We start from the raw sequence: 12,954 nt of genomic DNA, 5'->3' as shown, positions 1-12,954 counted from the left end.
TTACCCAATAATACTTTATTTAAATAAATTCTGTGTAGTAATGACAATAACTTCTATGTATTTTTACATAGACTTGATACTGTAATACACTGACAATCTCAGTGTAATAACTGCAAACATTTATAATCTTTAACATAATAATGTCAACAAAATTGCAGAGAAGCTTAACAATCAGAAGCAACATGACTGAAGTAAGAAGTCATGATTGCTAAATACAAAAAAAAATCAAATAATCAACACATTTTAATATACTGACTGTAGACATTTCAACACTTATACCCACTGATTAAATGGCCATTTTGCAATGGATTTCAAACTTAATAATGAAAGTATGCAAGATGCTTGGAAGGTCAAAGAGAGGGAGAGAGTGTTTGTGTGTGTAAAATAATTTCATGGAGTACTTGTACTTGTTTTGGAAAACCAGTTTCCTTCAAATAATAACAGACAACATTTTACTGAGGATAACAGTAAATTATGATATGGACTGTATTATGAAACAATGAAGAGACAAACTGTACTTTCTAAAAGGTCTTCAAAGTCCCATGAATCTCTGCCCATTCATTTCAAATTCAAATGCAGACCATTGACCCTCCCAAAATTCTATCTATAACATAAGGCAATTCCTCAGCTTAAACTGCATTCTCTTCAGAATCTGACAACCTTCACTTCTCCTTTGGCAGGTGCAGTTCCAGCTTTCTCTGTCGAGTTCACATTTCCAAGGCTGTCCAAAGCTTCTAGGTCACTGCCATCCATCCGGCCAACTGTTATTGTTGATTTCTGGTTCTCCTCCTGGCGGGATAGAGCATTTGTTATATCAGTAGTTGTCTTGGAATAAACAGTTTGCTAGAAAAAGTAGGTTATATAGACCTCTGGAAATTACTGTTTACACATAAGTGAGAAGTAACATGTTACTTTGCAAGTATGAAAGTCCTTCATCTATCTTAATTCAAGATCTGAGCAAGAGCTAAAAAAAAAAAAAAAGAAAAAAAAATCCTTCTTAAAGATTACAAAATGTCACTAAAACAATAATTTTCAAAAAAATATTTTCTCTACTTCCATATCTACACACTAATTTTTAAATTATTGCTCCCTATAGTATTAAAAAACGAGTATTAGCAAAGCTTACCTGCAGATCTGGACAATCCTTGCGTAAATGTTCCACTGATCCACACATTCGGCAAGCTCCTCCATCTGGGTACAGACCGCGTGGGTTTTCTGAACACTCCTTGGCAAGGTGACCTGTCTCCCCACATACAAAGCATGTTGCATGGGAAAATGCACCACCTTTATCCTTTTGTGGACACTCCTTGTGTCTGTGTTCAGTTGAACCACACTAATAAAAAAACAAAAATTCAGAACATAAATATATTTGTTATATCTATTTACATCAGTATCAAAATCAGTCTTACACAACATACCCTCTCTGCTTATTATTTACTACTCATGTACTTACTTACAAAATACATTCAAAGAAAATTCATTTACCTGTACCATGAACAGTCCTACTTACTGTATAACATATATCTATTGGACCACTAGATCCTGATCCATCATTTAACAATGGGCATGTTGATACCATGTGCCCAGGCTGGCGGCATTTAAGACAAACAGACTTTGATGCATTCTTGAGCAACCTCTCTTCTTTACGACGTTCTCTCTGCAAGATACTTTGCAGCTGCTCTCCAGATATGCCCTCCTTTGTAAGCCGAGCTGGAAATCAGATATTTTTATGTTTCCTTTATCATAAAATAAATTCAAGAATTTATAAATCCACTGAAAAAAAAAATCTGTGCTAAGAAAATGTTCGTCTTCAAATTATTCTATCAATACCTTACTATTACTAGTTACCTTTTAATCCATTAAGTCTCTCAGCAGATTCCTTCTTGACTAAATATCCATCAAATTTAACAACTTCAAAGTCCTCCTCATTATTATTACTGCTGCTTCTGTTGGGGATATTAGTTTTGCTTGCTGCATTTGTTACTTCATTTCTGTTTCTTGCTTGAGTAGCATCTACTTTAATACCTCTCAGATGCTTCTGAAGGACTTTTAACTCACGCCTCTTCTCTTTTTTCATAGTCCTCTGAACTGTAATCTGCTCTTCTTTTGTTAGCTCAGTAGAATCATTTCCATCCTCCCTTGCAGAGATAGCCTCCTTCACAAGCTGTTCTCTCCTACTATCTAAATATTCCACTGCACTTTTCAACACCCAGACACCTTCATACTGAGTCATTATATCATTTTCTTCAAAAACAACTTGGTTGTCATTCCTTTTTTGAAAATCATCATCAGTCATCTTTGGGCATTCAGTTTTCCTGTGCCCTGGTTGATGACAATTGAAACATGTGAGCTGCTTTTCATTTCTTGCTTTGCTATCACCATTTTCCATACCTGCTGGACAATCTGACTTCCTGTGTCCTGGCTGATGGCAATTAAAACAGGTAATTTGGTTATCCCTACCTTCTTCTGGGCAGTCTGATATCCTATGCCCTGGCTGATGGCATTTGAAACAAGTCATTTGGTTATCTCTACCTCCTTCTGGGCAGTCTGATATCCTATGCCCTGGCTGATGGCATTTGAAACAAGTCATTTGGTTATCTCTACCTCCTTCCGGGCAGTCTGATATTCTATGCCCTGGCTGATGGCATTTGAAACAAGTCATCTGGTTATCTCTACCTCCTCCTGGGCAGTCTGATATCCTATGCCCTGGCTGATGGCATTTGAAACAGGTAATTTGGTTATCTCTACCTCCTTCTGGGCAGTCTGATATCCTATGCCCTGGCTGATGGCATTTGAAACAAGTGGGCTGATTTCCATTCCATGCTGCACCATAATCATTTCTTCCCATTCCTCCTGGGCAATCTGCTCTCCTATGCCCTGGCTGATGGCAGTTGAAACAAGTAATCTGGTTATCTCCACCTGATTCTGGGCAGTCTGATATCCTATGTCCTGGCTGGTGGCATCTAAAACAGGTGCGCTCGTTTCCCATTCCTCCATTCCCTGGATGAGAGCCATAATCATTTCCTCCCATTCCTCCTGGGCAATCTGCTCTCCTGTGGCCTGGCTGATGGCAATTGAAACATGTAATCTGGTTCCCTTGGCCTGTCCTGCCATATTCTCCACCTGATGCTGGGCAGTCGGACATCTTATGCCCCGGTTGATTGCACTTGAAACAGGTGAGCTTATTTTCATTCCATGCTGAACCATAATCACTTCTTCCCATTCCTCCTGGGCAATCTGCCCTCCTATGCCCTGGTTGATGGCAACCGAAACAGGTGATCTGATTATCGCTTCCTGTTCGATTATTATCTCTGCCTGTCATTTTTGGGCAGTCAATTTTTCTGTGTCCTGGCTCATTGCAGTTAAAGCAGGTGATCTGGCCATCATTTCCTTCTTTCATATTTTCTACTCCTGCCACTGTTGGACAGTCTGCAATTCTGTGTCCTGGCTGATGGCATTTGAAACAGGTGATCTGATTTTCACTTCCTGTTCTATTACTTTCTCTGCCTGTCATTTTTGGGCAGTCAATTTTTCTGTGTCCTGGCTCATTGCAGTTAAAGCAGGTGATCTGACCATCATTTTCTTGTTTGGTATTTTCTGCTCCTGCCACTGTTGGACAGTCTGCAATTCTGTGTCCTGGTTGATGGCATCTGAAACAGGTGATCTGACTCTCATTTCCCAAGGTAACATTTTCTGTACCTGTCTGTGGGCAATCTGCTATTCTATGACCTGGCTGGTGGCATCTAAAACAGGACACTTTATTGTCAGCATTACTTACTTCAGAATTATGTTCATAATTATCACCGTCATTATCTGAATATTTTTTAATACAATTTTCCCCTTCATCAACTATCTTACTCTTCTTTTTTACCACTTTACTTTTGCTTTCAGGTAACTGATCTTCAACTGCTGCCTTTTGTTCATATATAAGCTCAATCCTCAACTCTCTATGAGCTTTTCGTTTTGCTTTCATCATCCTTCTCATTACCTAAAAATGTGAAATATACTTTTATTACACACATGCAAAAAAGATGGAAACACAAGAGGCTTTTCATACCAATATCTATTTTGGTTTACACAACATTTAATGACATCAGAATATTTGCAATATGATTAACACCAACAGATAAATGCATGCAGTATATACTTGACTCTAAAAACAATAAAACAATAGTAACAATACAACAGATAAGCCCTATTCTACTCACCTCCTTCTCCGAATGACCTTCGTCTTTGAGGGTCCCCTTTAGTTGTTCCAGTTTCTCTACCACCTCCTTCTTAACCCACATGTTGTCATACCTTGTCATGCGCTGACCTTCTTCATAGGGGAGGTCAAACCATGTTCTTTCTGTCCCATCCTTGAATACCTTAACCCTTTGACTTTTATCATTGATTACATACTCTTTCTTCTCTTCTCCTTTCCCATTATCCATTTTTTGTGCCTTCTTTTTTTTCTTTTGTTTAACATTTGAACTTTTCTCACTACAGTCATCATCTTTTTCTAATTTATCAATGACCACTTTCTCTTCATTTCCAGATTCATTAGCAATGTTTTTCTTTTTCTTGATCTGGACACCATCAGTGTTCTCTTCTTCACTTGTTTTGTCTAACTTTCTCTTTTTCTTCCCTTTCACTTCACCCTTCTTCATATTCTTTTCAGCATTTTTCTTTATATTCTTTTTTATTTTTGTTACTTTGACTGAATTCCCTTTCCCTGTTGCCTGGTCTGAATTGATTTCCTCATTTTCCTTATCAACAGTGTCATCTTTACTAATGCTTTTTTTCTTCTTGATCTGCACAGTGTCTGAACCACTTTCCTCCAACAATCTCTTTTTTTTCTTTGTCACACCTTTCTTTGCAATTCCATTATTGCCACTTTCTTTACTCTTATCCTCTTCGAAATTCTTTGAGGTTTTTCCAATGTCTGGATTACTTTCTGGTACTTTTATCGGTGCCAACTCATGCCAGGGCGTGGGCTCTTCTGGAACCCGCTTGTTGGAGCCCTTGGAGCCCTCCGCACGAGCAAATCTAACCATGCTTCAAGCAAGTCGTCCTCTGAAAAGCACAAAGAGTTTACTCCCAAATACATATATATCTCATTAACAACAAAATTTGCCTCTTTTCATCATTCACAATTCTAAATGGCTTCTGGGACTTCCCTTAAAAATGTTATCTGCCTAAGATGAATCATTTTTGTATTTATGGGAAAAGCACATTCCCAGAGCTCCAACAATTTATGTGTTTTACAACCTCTCTACTGCTGTTATTATCAGTTTGCAACAAAAAGAAAATTTGTAATATATTTGGTAGAGATGGAAGAGACCGACACACGTAAATAGAGCAAAATGGACACCACCATTTTATAGAGTGGAAGAAATAGAGTCGGATAGGATATGGTATAAGATGCAGAGGCCTTACAGTCACCGCTAAATTACGAAAATATAACGCGTGCATGCCTTTCAAATCCTGCGGGGATCCTGGGGCAAAACCTCAGGTTAGGAAGAATTTTGGTTCAAGCAGTAATGTTTGAGTGTTTCAGGGAAGCCCACACTATGGTTGGCTAAAATAGCATGGAAACTATCAGAAGGGTGTAGTTACTTCCCAAACAATTACTAAAAATTCTTAGGTATGTTCTATTACATGGTGAAAACAGATTTTTCAATATCATTATCAGGCATCATTTCTCAGAACACCATAATTAATCTTGAAAGCTATTATTTTTCTCCCCCTGAAACTCAACTGACAGAGTGGAATAGCAACTTACCTGCTTTCTTTTAGTGACAGACCTTATTTCCCATAGAGTGTGGGTGTATTCATTCAGTAAATTACCCACACTAGTAGCTCCTTCCTTCTTATCAAGAGTTAAAACAACACATCGATCCCACAGGAAAAACCTAACTGACTGCTACTGACAGCCAAATTAACAAAACCGGGAGCAGTGAACGAGATAAACGGAATACAGACGCGAAAAACAGCAACACGGCAAGGTTACTTCGTCGACACACGTGCCTCACAGATGTTTCCTGCACAGTGTTACCAGACGCGGTTTTGTTGTTTTCATAAACACGTTAGTCCTTTCTAACATTTACGTACTCGTTTGCATCAAAAGTGCACTGTCTATGAATCTAATTAATGTGGTGGTTATATTTATTATACTTGTTATGTCCTTATGACAAGAAGTGACAATTAACTAATCCCACTAGTAAAAATATAACCCATTACAGTGTTACCAAAACAGTTAAGTGAATATAGTTTATACCATTTTATGAGGAAAATAATTTATACCACTTTATGGGAAAATCACTTTATAGTTTTCGTTATATGGCAGAAAAATAAGCACGCGTGAATGCGGTGAAAAAGAACATAATTCTTTGGTACAAACGAAAACTAAATGAGTAGTATCTTTTTTCACCAATTTATTCTATTACTTTAACTTTCTTGAAGACGATAAGAGATAATCTTATAAAAGTCAAAATATTCATATTTTTCGTCCATCGTGCATGTGTTTGTGAGTGAAATAGAGAAATATCACTGTAAACTACCGCGAATATAAATGTTTTCTTTTTTTTTGTGCATCGTTCTTAATTAATAGTGATATATTTTATATTATGTGTAATTTCGGTGAACATCATTCATTGATTAAAATGTAAAATAGTATGCTAACTGTATAATTCTACAAATATTTACACAATCGCCAATCAGCTGATTTCGGAGGTTACCATGGTAACAGTGAAGCATTTCAGATTGAAGTGAAACGTGCAAACAAATTTTAACACTGAGAACATTTATCTAATGTAAGGCTAAGGAATTAGTATTACATGTCTTTGCAGGTCCAGTATCTCACTATGAGTGATTTTATCTGGATTAAGTAAGAAAGGAAGAGGCAGGAACTGTAGTTCATAACCAAATATGTTTAGTTCAAAATGTAAGGAATTGCTATGTTATTTAATGACCAGTTTATTGGTTTTGTGTCCCCGGCATTTTTAAGAATGTATGGTAATGCAAAATGTATCTTTTCTTTCACATACATGTGTTTTAAAGTAATGGGTAAATCACTTCGGACTCTCAATCACTCACTCTATTGTTTTATATTATTTTATAATAATATTAAACTCAACCCAAACCAAGTAACATATACCAGCTTAATCTATCCCGTAGATTAGTCTAATTAAAGAGCCCCATACAAGATTGACAGATTGATTGTTTGAGAGAAATGGGGGGAAGGGAGAACAAATCCTTTTGTTTCTTATGCTGCATTCAGAACTCCTCATCTTGCTTGTCCAGACAACTTGTCAGGACCAGCTGGGTAATGAGGCCACATTCTAAACCTTCAAGACTCTCACTGAAAGTAAACATTCTCTCTATTTTACATGCTGCATAGGTTTTGTAACTCTTTTGATGCATATTTAACTTACCTACAACTGACAAACAAAAATATCCTTTGATAACATCAATAAATGGCCATAAAATTATCCATCAGTATCTTGTGGTTGCCTGCAACTGTCAATGTATACCTATAAACACTATTGTGATGTCATCTCATCCTGCTCGCCCAGCTTCGCAGGAGGGCGAAATGGTTGAGATGGTCAACTTGTCCAGGACAAGAAAGTAGAGGTACCGAACAGTTAAGACATCTTGTCCAACTTGTCTGGATGAGCAGGACGAGGAGTTCCAAACGCAGCATTAGCAAGCAATCTAAAAAAGTTCACTAAATTTTGTGTTTTGTTGATTTCAAAGGTAAAATAAAGAATGAAACAGGGAACTGATAGGATAGGCTGCTGCAAGGGTCATGATACATACTGCAATACTAAGACCTCACCTATTGGCAGCATTTTTGCAGAACTACAAAATGATAGAACTGAGCAAAATAGCACAGTCGAACTGAGTAGGTATGGACAACGACCTGGCCTTGTGTAAACCAGTTTGTGCTGGCAGTTTCCATAGTTCCACTGAGCATGTATAGGACCTGCAGGACTATGTATAGGACCATTGAATTTTTTGAATGTACATTTTCATAATTCTTAATCATTTTTATTATCATCAACCATCATTGTCTTCATCATTATCATCCATCATGATTTCTTTCTTTCTTTCTCTCTCTTTATCATCCTTCATTCTTTCTATATACTGGCATTATTAAAGTATCAATGTATTTATTTATTTCCAGAAGATTCTCCAGTAAAAAAAATCTCCAAGATGGTGGATGTTACAGTAGATAATTTTCCTCAGCTTCTTCCGCAAATATTAGAAGACATAAAGACAGCAGCTTTCATCTCACTTGACACTGAGTTCACAGGACTTTTGGCTGATGCTGCTTTTAAGGGAAGGTAAGGAGTTCAAATATGCACACAATAGATATAGACTAAAGATTATTAATCTTCTGTACTACTATTACTTTTAAGAATAGCTTTAGTATAAATCATCCCTTTCATTTGTGTTCATAATCACCATCATTATTTATTATCATTTATCATCATCATTAGCTGCAGCTTTAATGTTAGCTTTATTGATATATTACTATGAGTAGCTGTTACTGAGAGGTAGTAATGATAGGAACTTGATTGATATACCTGATCTGATTGAAAAGTATTAAAATATTGGTTATGAAATGAAAACCAATTTTGTTAGATGGAAGAAACTTTTCTCCCCTTCAAAGAAGACCCCAGACTTTCTATTTAGTAGTCATCCCAGTACTAGAAAAAATCCTCAAAGTCCATTTTTGAGATCATCTCAAATTGCCTTGTCACATTCATTTTAATCTGGATAGGTGTTGTCATGAGTTCTGGTCTCTTGCAATATATTGTGTCCAAAAAGTGTAGAAAAACACTCTCTGAAGCATTTTTGCAGATCAGGGGAAATACAAGGCAAATCATGATGATGAAAGAGGATTTTGAGAAATGTTTCCAGCAGTTGGGAGACTTTTTTGGCTAAGTATGTTAAACAGGGAGTCTGTGTTGAAGAAAATAGTTTCCTCAATTTAATTAATATGGTTTTCAATAGCCAAAGGTTGGATCCTTTTTCATTGTTAGTGCTGACATGACAGTGTATAATGTTTGTTTGTTTTTTCCCAAGCCTATTCGATGATGGATTGCAAAGGTACCAGAAACTTTCCTGTAATATTCGTAAATTCATGATCTGCCAGATGGGAATGGCTGTCTTCAAGGTATAGGAGTGTTTCTTTCTGGCAATATATTTAGTATGAGTTACAGTTATGTGTATATTTCCTAATGGTTATGGTTATACCAAGTTTTTAGTACATTCATGTTTGAAAACATTATCTGATACTACATTTTATTGAGTTACTTGTTATGACACTTCATGCTAGAAAATAATTTTTAGATAGAAAAAAACAGCATTATACCAAAAGTTATAGGCTATTGTATATCAGTGATTTTATATACAATTAAAATACACATGTCAGTTCTTTGTGAATGTTAAGAAGATTCATTTTTCTTTTCTTTTTCAGGGAATTCCTCACACAAACGGGTATACTGTGACCTCATACAACTTTTACCTCCGTCCCCACTCTTGCACATCCTTTGATCCAACTTTCATGTGCCAGACATCAAGCTTAGAATTTTTACAGAGATTCAAATTTGACTTCAACAAGGTTTGTTTTGATACATCTATATTATGCATCCGAATGCAGTTTTTTTTGGAATAGTTGGAAAATTGTACATATATATTTATCAAGTAGATTAGTCAGCTGTGTGCATAAATATATAAAACTAAAACATATATATTTTTCTCACTTTCGTTATATGGACTTTCACGAGTTTTTCATTGTATATGCTATAAGGTATTCCATAAAAGTTTTCCTTTATATTCATTCAAATAATTGATGTGACTTTATTTGCATACATTCACAAAACCATAGCACTACAGTTGGCTAAAACTACAAAGAAGGATGATGCCCCATTCAAGTCCCCCTAAGAAATATTTGTTATTGATTCAACAATATTGACAGTGTCCAAGCATGATACATATTTTTATATCCTTGTGATACTTCAACATTATATTAATCATTAAATCAAGAATGAAAGGTCCAAGAAATAAGCCAAAAAGTAACTTTTACTCAAAGCAGCTGACACTGTTGCACTGAGTGTTTAAGACCTAGAGCAGTGCCGCAGGACATGCACTTGTTGATGGTTGTGTGGTCCCCTGACTTGCTGCAGAAGGTGTAACAGTCCTTTCCATTCTTAACTTCCTCAGGGTTGCCTTGCAGGTCTATCTATCTTTTAGATCAAGGTTATGGCCAATTAAAATCCTGATGGTTTTCTTGAGGATTGGAAGAGTCATCCTATACATGGTCCAAAGGAGAACCAGCTCCTTTGCTAGTTGCAGGAGAAAGTTTCATCCTAATATTGTAGACCAGTTCTTCATCTTCTCTACAGTGCACTGAACAATCTAGCCATCTCAGCCATGTCCATGATATCAAGGAATGTGGATGTTAGCCATTCATTTATTTTCCTCTAGAATTATTATTGATTTATCATTATATCAAAGACATAATCATGCAGTTCCTCTGCCTCCTCCTCCAATCACTGAAGTACAGTGCCAAATTGAAAAAGCAACACAATTTCCTCAAAGTGAACCAGTGGTAAGAAAGTGCAGTCATATTCTCAAGACTCTCCATCAACTCAATGACAATAGACTACTGTGTCTCTGACTCACTTTGTCCTCTCATATAATTATATTCCATTGAATATATAGTAGAATGAACTGTTGCAGCTCAAGAAGAATTGCAATCTATATCTAGTGTGGGCTTGTGTGTGTGTGTGCTTGTGTGTGTGTGTGTGTGTGTGTGCTTGTGTGTGTGTGTGTGTGTGTGTGCTTGTGTGTGTGTGTGTGTGTGTGTGTGTGTGTGTGTGTGTGTGTGTGTGTGTGTGTGTGTGTGTGTGTGTGTGTGTGTGTGCGTGTGTGTGTGTGTGCTTGTGTGTGTGTGTGTGTGTGTGCTTGTGTGTGTGTGTGTGTGTGCTTGTGTGTGTGTGTGTGTGTGTGTGTGTGTGTGTGTGTGTGTGTGTGTGTGTGTGTGTGTGTGTGTGTGTGTGTGTGTGTGTGTGTGTGTGTGTGTGTGTGTGTGTGTGTGTGTTCTTCCTCCTACATCAAGTATCAAATACCTCCTTTTTGTATTTGCTCCTTAGTTCAATTACTGGAATGTTGATATGCATCAGTATAGACTGAGGTGAACTCTCTTGCAATTTTCTGACCCTTAACAACATCAGTGGGACTTTCATCAGCAATTAGCTGCCAAATATTCTCTGTAGATTTGAGGTATGTGCTTGCACTTGTCAGTTACCTCATCTTCAGCTCTGTTGATAGGATGTGATTTCTTGACTTTCCTGGATTTCTGATTCGCTATCATACAACATCTAAAGAAATATGACAGGTCCAGCAAACATTGAACACTACAGGATTGGTTTGAGGCAAATGAGCAGGAGACGGACGAGGAAGAGGATAAGGATGAGCAAGAACAAGAGGAAGAAGAAGGAGGAGGAGGAAGAGGAGACATCTACAGTGTAACATGAAAAAGTAGTCTGTCATGTGATATTGCTTTTATTTGTCCATTATTAACTGCATTTATTTCCATCATCAGTGGTTGTATGGAGGCATCACTTCAATGAATACTGATGAAGAAAATGAGCTATGTACAACATTGTCATCTGTTATCAAAGGTCAAAAGATAGTTGACCTTCCATATACAGTAGGTACAGTTTTTCATTAGATGCAATGTGTTTTGCTTTCTATATTCAGTCCTCATGTAGTTATACATGATGATGATGACCCATGGGATATTCCATGAAATAATATTAGGAAGTAATTACAAGACTTTGTAATTGTTAACAGGTACGAGATCAGGTAAATGACCTTGGAGTGTGGGCAGTATCAGCAAATGAAGGTGATACTACTACTGTAACAAATCTATCAGAGGCTACGTTTCAGTTCATGCTGGTTGTCAGTGTGCGTCACAGATTTTCTGATTTGTGGGCTTCAATGCAAAATGGAGAGGTAAAAATTTGATGTGTAGTATTAATTTTATTAGCAGAATGGGTATGAATGTTTTAAAGATTTTCTTTATTATGAATATCATAATTTCCCTTTTTTTAGGTTAACTGATAAACATATTTTTATAATTTATTTTCTGAGCAATAACTCTTATAGTTATCTACATTAATTTAAATCATCATGATTTGCAAATTTAATTTAGTAACAGGTGAGAGACTGGAAAAGAAACCAGAACATTGTTTTTACTAAGGCTCCAGCTTGATTTTTATCATTATGCACAAATTTTCATGCCAAGCTCTAATTTGTCCAATGACATAAACAGGTACTAATTCAGAAAGTGACAGAGGATAGTCGGCAAAAGCTGGAAATGCAAGATCCAGGTGGAAAGAAGTTGATGGAATATTTTGTAGACAGAATGCTTGGATTTACAAAGATTTTCCGGTACCTGGTAGATACTCAGAAGCCCATTGTTCTTCATAATTGTCTTCTTGACCTGATGCTACTTTATAAGCAAGTATGTGTATTGTTCTCTTGTTACCTGTGATATTAGGATTATATGAGATATAGCTGCTCGATCTCTACTAAAGGAGTCCAGCATGGATTTTCTCTTGTTTCATCTCAGTATGTACTTTAAATCACCCTTTGTGTACGTCTTCCTGCTTTCAGTTTTACAAACATCTGCCAAGATCCTATCATACTTTCAAAACAGATATGCACCAGCTCTTCCCCACTATATACGATACAAAACTGATAGCAGCTGAAATTAAGAGCAGCCTAAAACAAGCTGATGATAAAGGTAGGAAGTAGGTGTAGTTATATGCTTAAAGCACTTTAATTTTAAGTTTATGGCCTTTTATTATTTGGCCTTCTTAAATTAATGTTATTTTGTTTTTCATTATATCTGATATATATTTTTGTTAGTTGTGTGGATATAGAGGCTTTTCAGTT

At 36.6% G+C, this 12,954-nt stretch overlaps 2 protein-coding genes across 8 annotated transcripts in view; one reads left to right on the top strand and one right to left on the bottom strand.

Annotated features, from left to right (window-relative positions):
* On the bottom strand, positions 1 to 6,045 carry LOC113802338 (uncharacterized). 2 transcript variants are annotated; one of them, XM_027352897.2, is made up of 6 exons: positions 5,965 to 6,045; positions 4,209 to 5,055; positions 1,849 to 3,988; positions 1,511 to 1,710; positions 1,127 to 1,333; positions 1 to 789 (listed from the first exon to the last, which is right to left on the bottom strand). In XM_027352897.2, the coding sequence occupies exons 2-6, from the start codon at positions 5,034 to 5,036 to the stop codon at positions 646 to 648; spliced, it is 3,519 nt and encodes a 1,172-aa protein (XP_027208698.1). In that variant the 5' UTR covers positions 5,037 to 5,055; positions 5,965 to 6,045; the 3' UTR covers positions 1 to 645. The 2 variants fall into 2 exon arrangements, with proteins under 2 accessions (XP_027208698.1, XP_027208697.1); XM_027352896.2 differs by having other exon boundaries at positions 5,765 to 6,035.
* Positions 6,046 to 6,678: 633 nt separating this feature from the next.
* LOC113802336 (pre-piRNA 3'-exonuclease trimmer) overlaps positions 6,679 to 12,954 on the top strand; it is a 19,144-nt gene continuing 12,868 nt past the window's right edge. For 3 of the 6 annotated variants that reach the window (XM_070123520.1, XM_027352892.2, XM_027352890.2), the window contains exons 1-8: positions 6,679 to 6,794; positions 8,168 to 8,327; positions 9,073 to 9,163; positions 9,467 to 9,610; positions 11,597 to 11,704; positions 11,848 to 12,009; positions 12,329 to 12,520; positions 12,673 to 12,802. In XM_070123520.1, the coding sequence (XP_069979621.1) occupies positions 8,197 to 8,327; positions 9,073 to 9,163; positions 9,467 to 9,610; positions 11,597 to 11,704; positions 11,848 to 12,009; positions 12,329 to 12,520; positions 12,673 to 12,802 (958 nt within the window). In that variant the 5' untranslated portion in view covers positions 6,679 to 6,794; positions 8,168 to 8,196. The other 3 variants (XM_027352891.2, XM_070123517.1, XM_070123519.1) reach the window with 3 other exon arrangements.

Source organism: Penaeus vannamei, chromosome 7, assembly GCF_042767895.1.
Source record: "Penaeus vannamei isolate JL-2024 chromosome 7, ASM4276789v1, whole genome shotgun sequence".
Taxonomy (NCBI): domain Eukaryota; kingdom Metazoa; phylum Arthropoda; class Malacostraca; order Decapoda; family Penaeidae; genus Penaeus; species Penaeus vannamei.
Note: the sequence above shows the minus strand (reverse complement) of the source record. Positions and strands in the feature narration are given on the sequence as shown.

What these genes read in the sequence shown, in the direction of transcription:
- LOC113802338 (XM_027352897.2), bottom strand. Translation starts at nt 5,036, where the DNA reads ATGGTTAGATTTGCTCGTGCGGAGGGCTCCAAGGGCTCCAACAAGCGG. An exon ending in AAGGTCATTCGGAGAAGGAG is followed by an intron (nt 3,989 to 4,208) that starts GTGAGTAGAATA and finishes TCACATTTTTAG; the next exon opens with GTAATGAGAAGGATGATGAA. An exon ending in GAGACTTAATGGATTAAAAG is followed by an intron (nt 1,711 to 1,848) that starts GTAACTAGTAAT and finishes TCTGATTTCCAG; the next exon opens with CTCGGCTTACAAAGGAGGGC.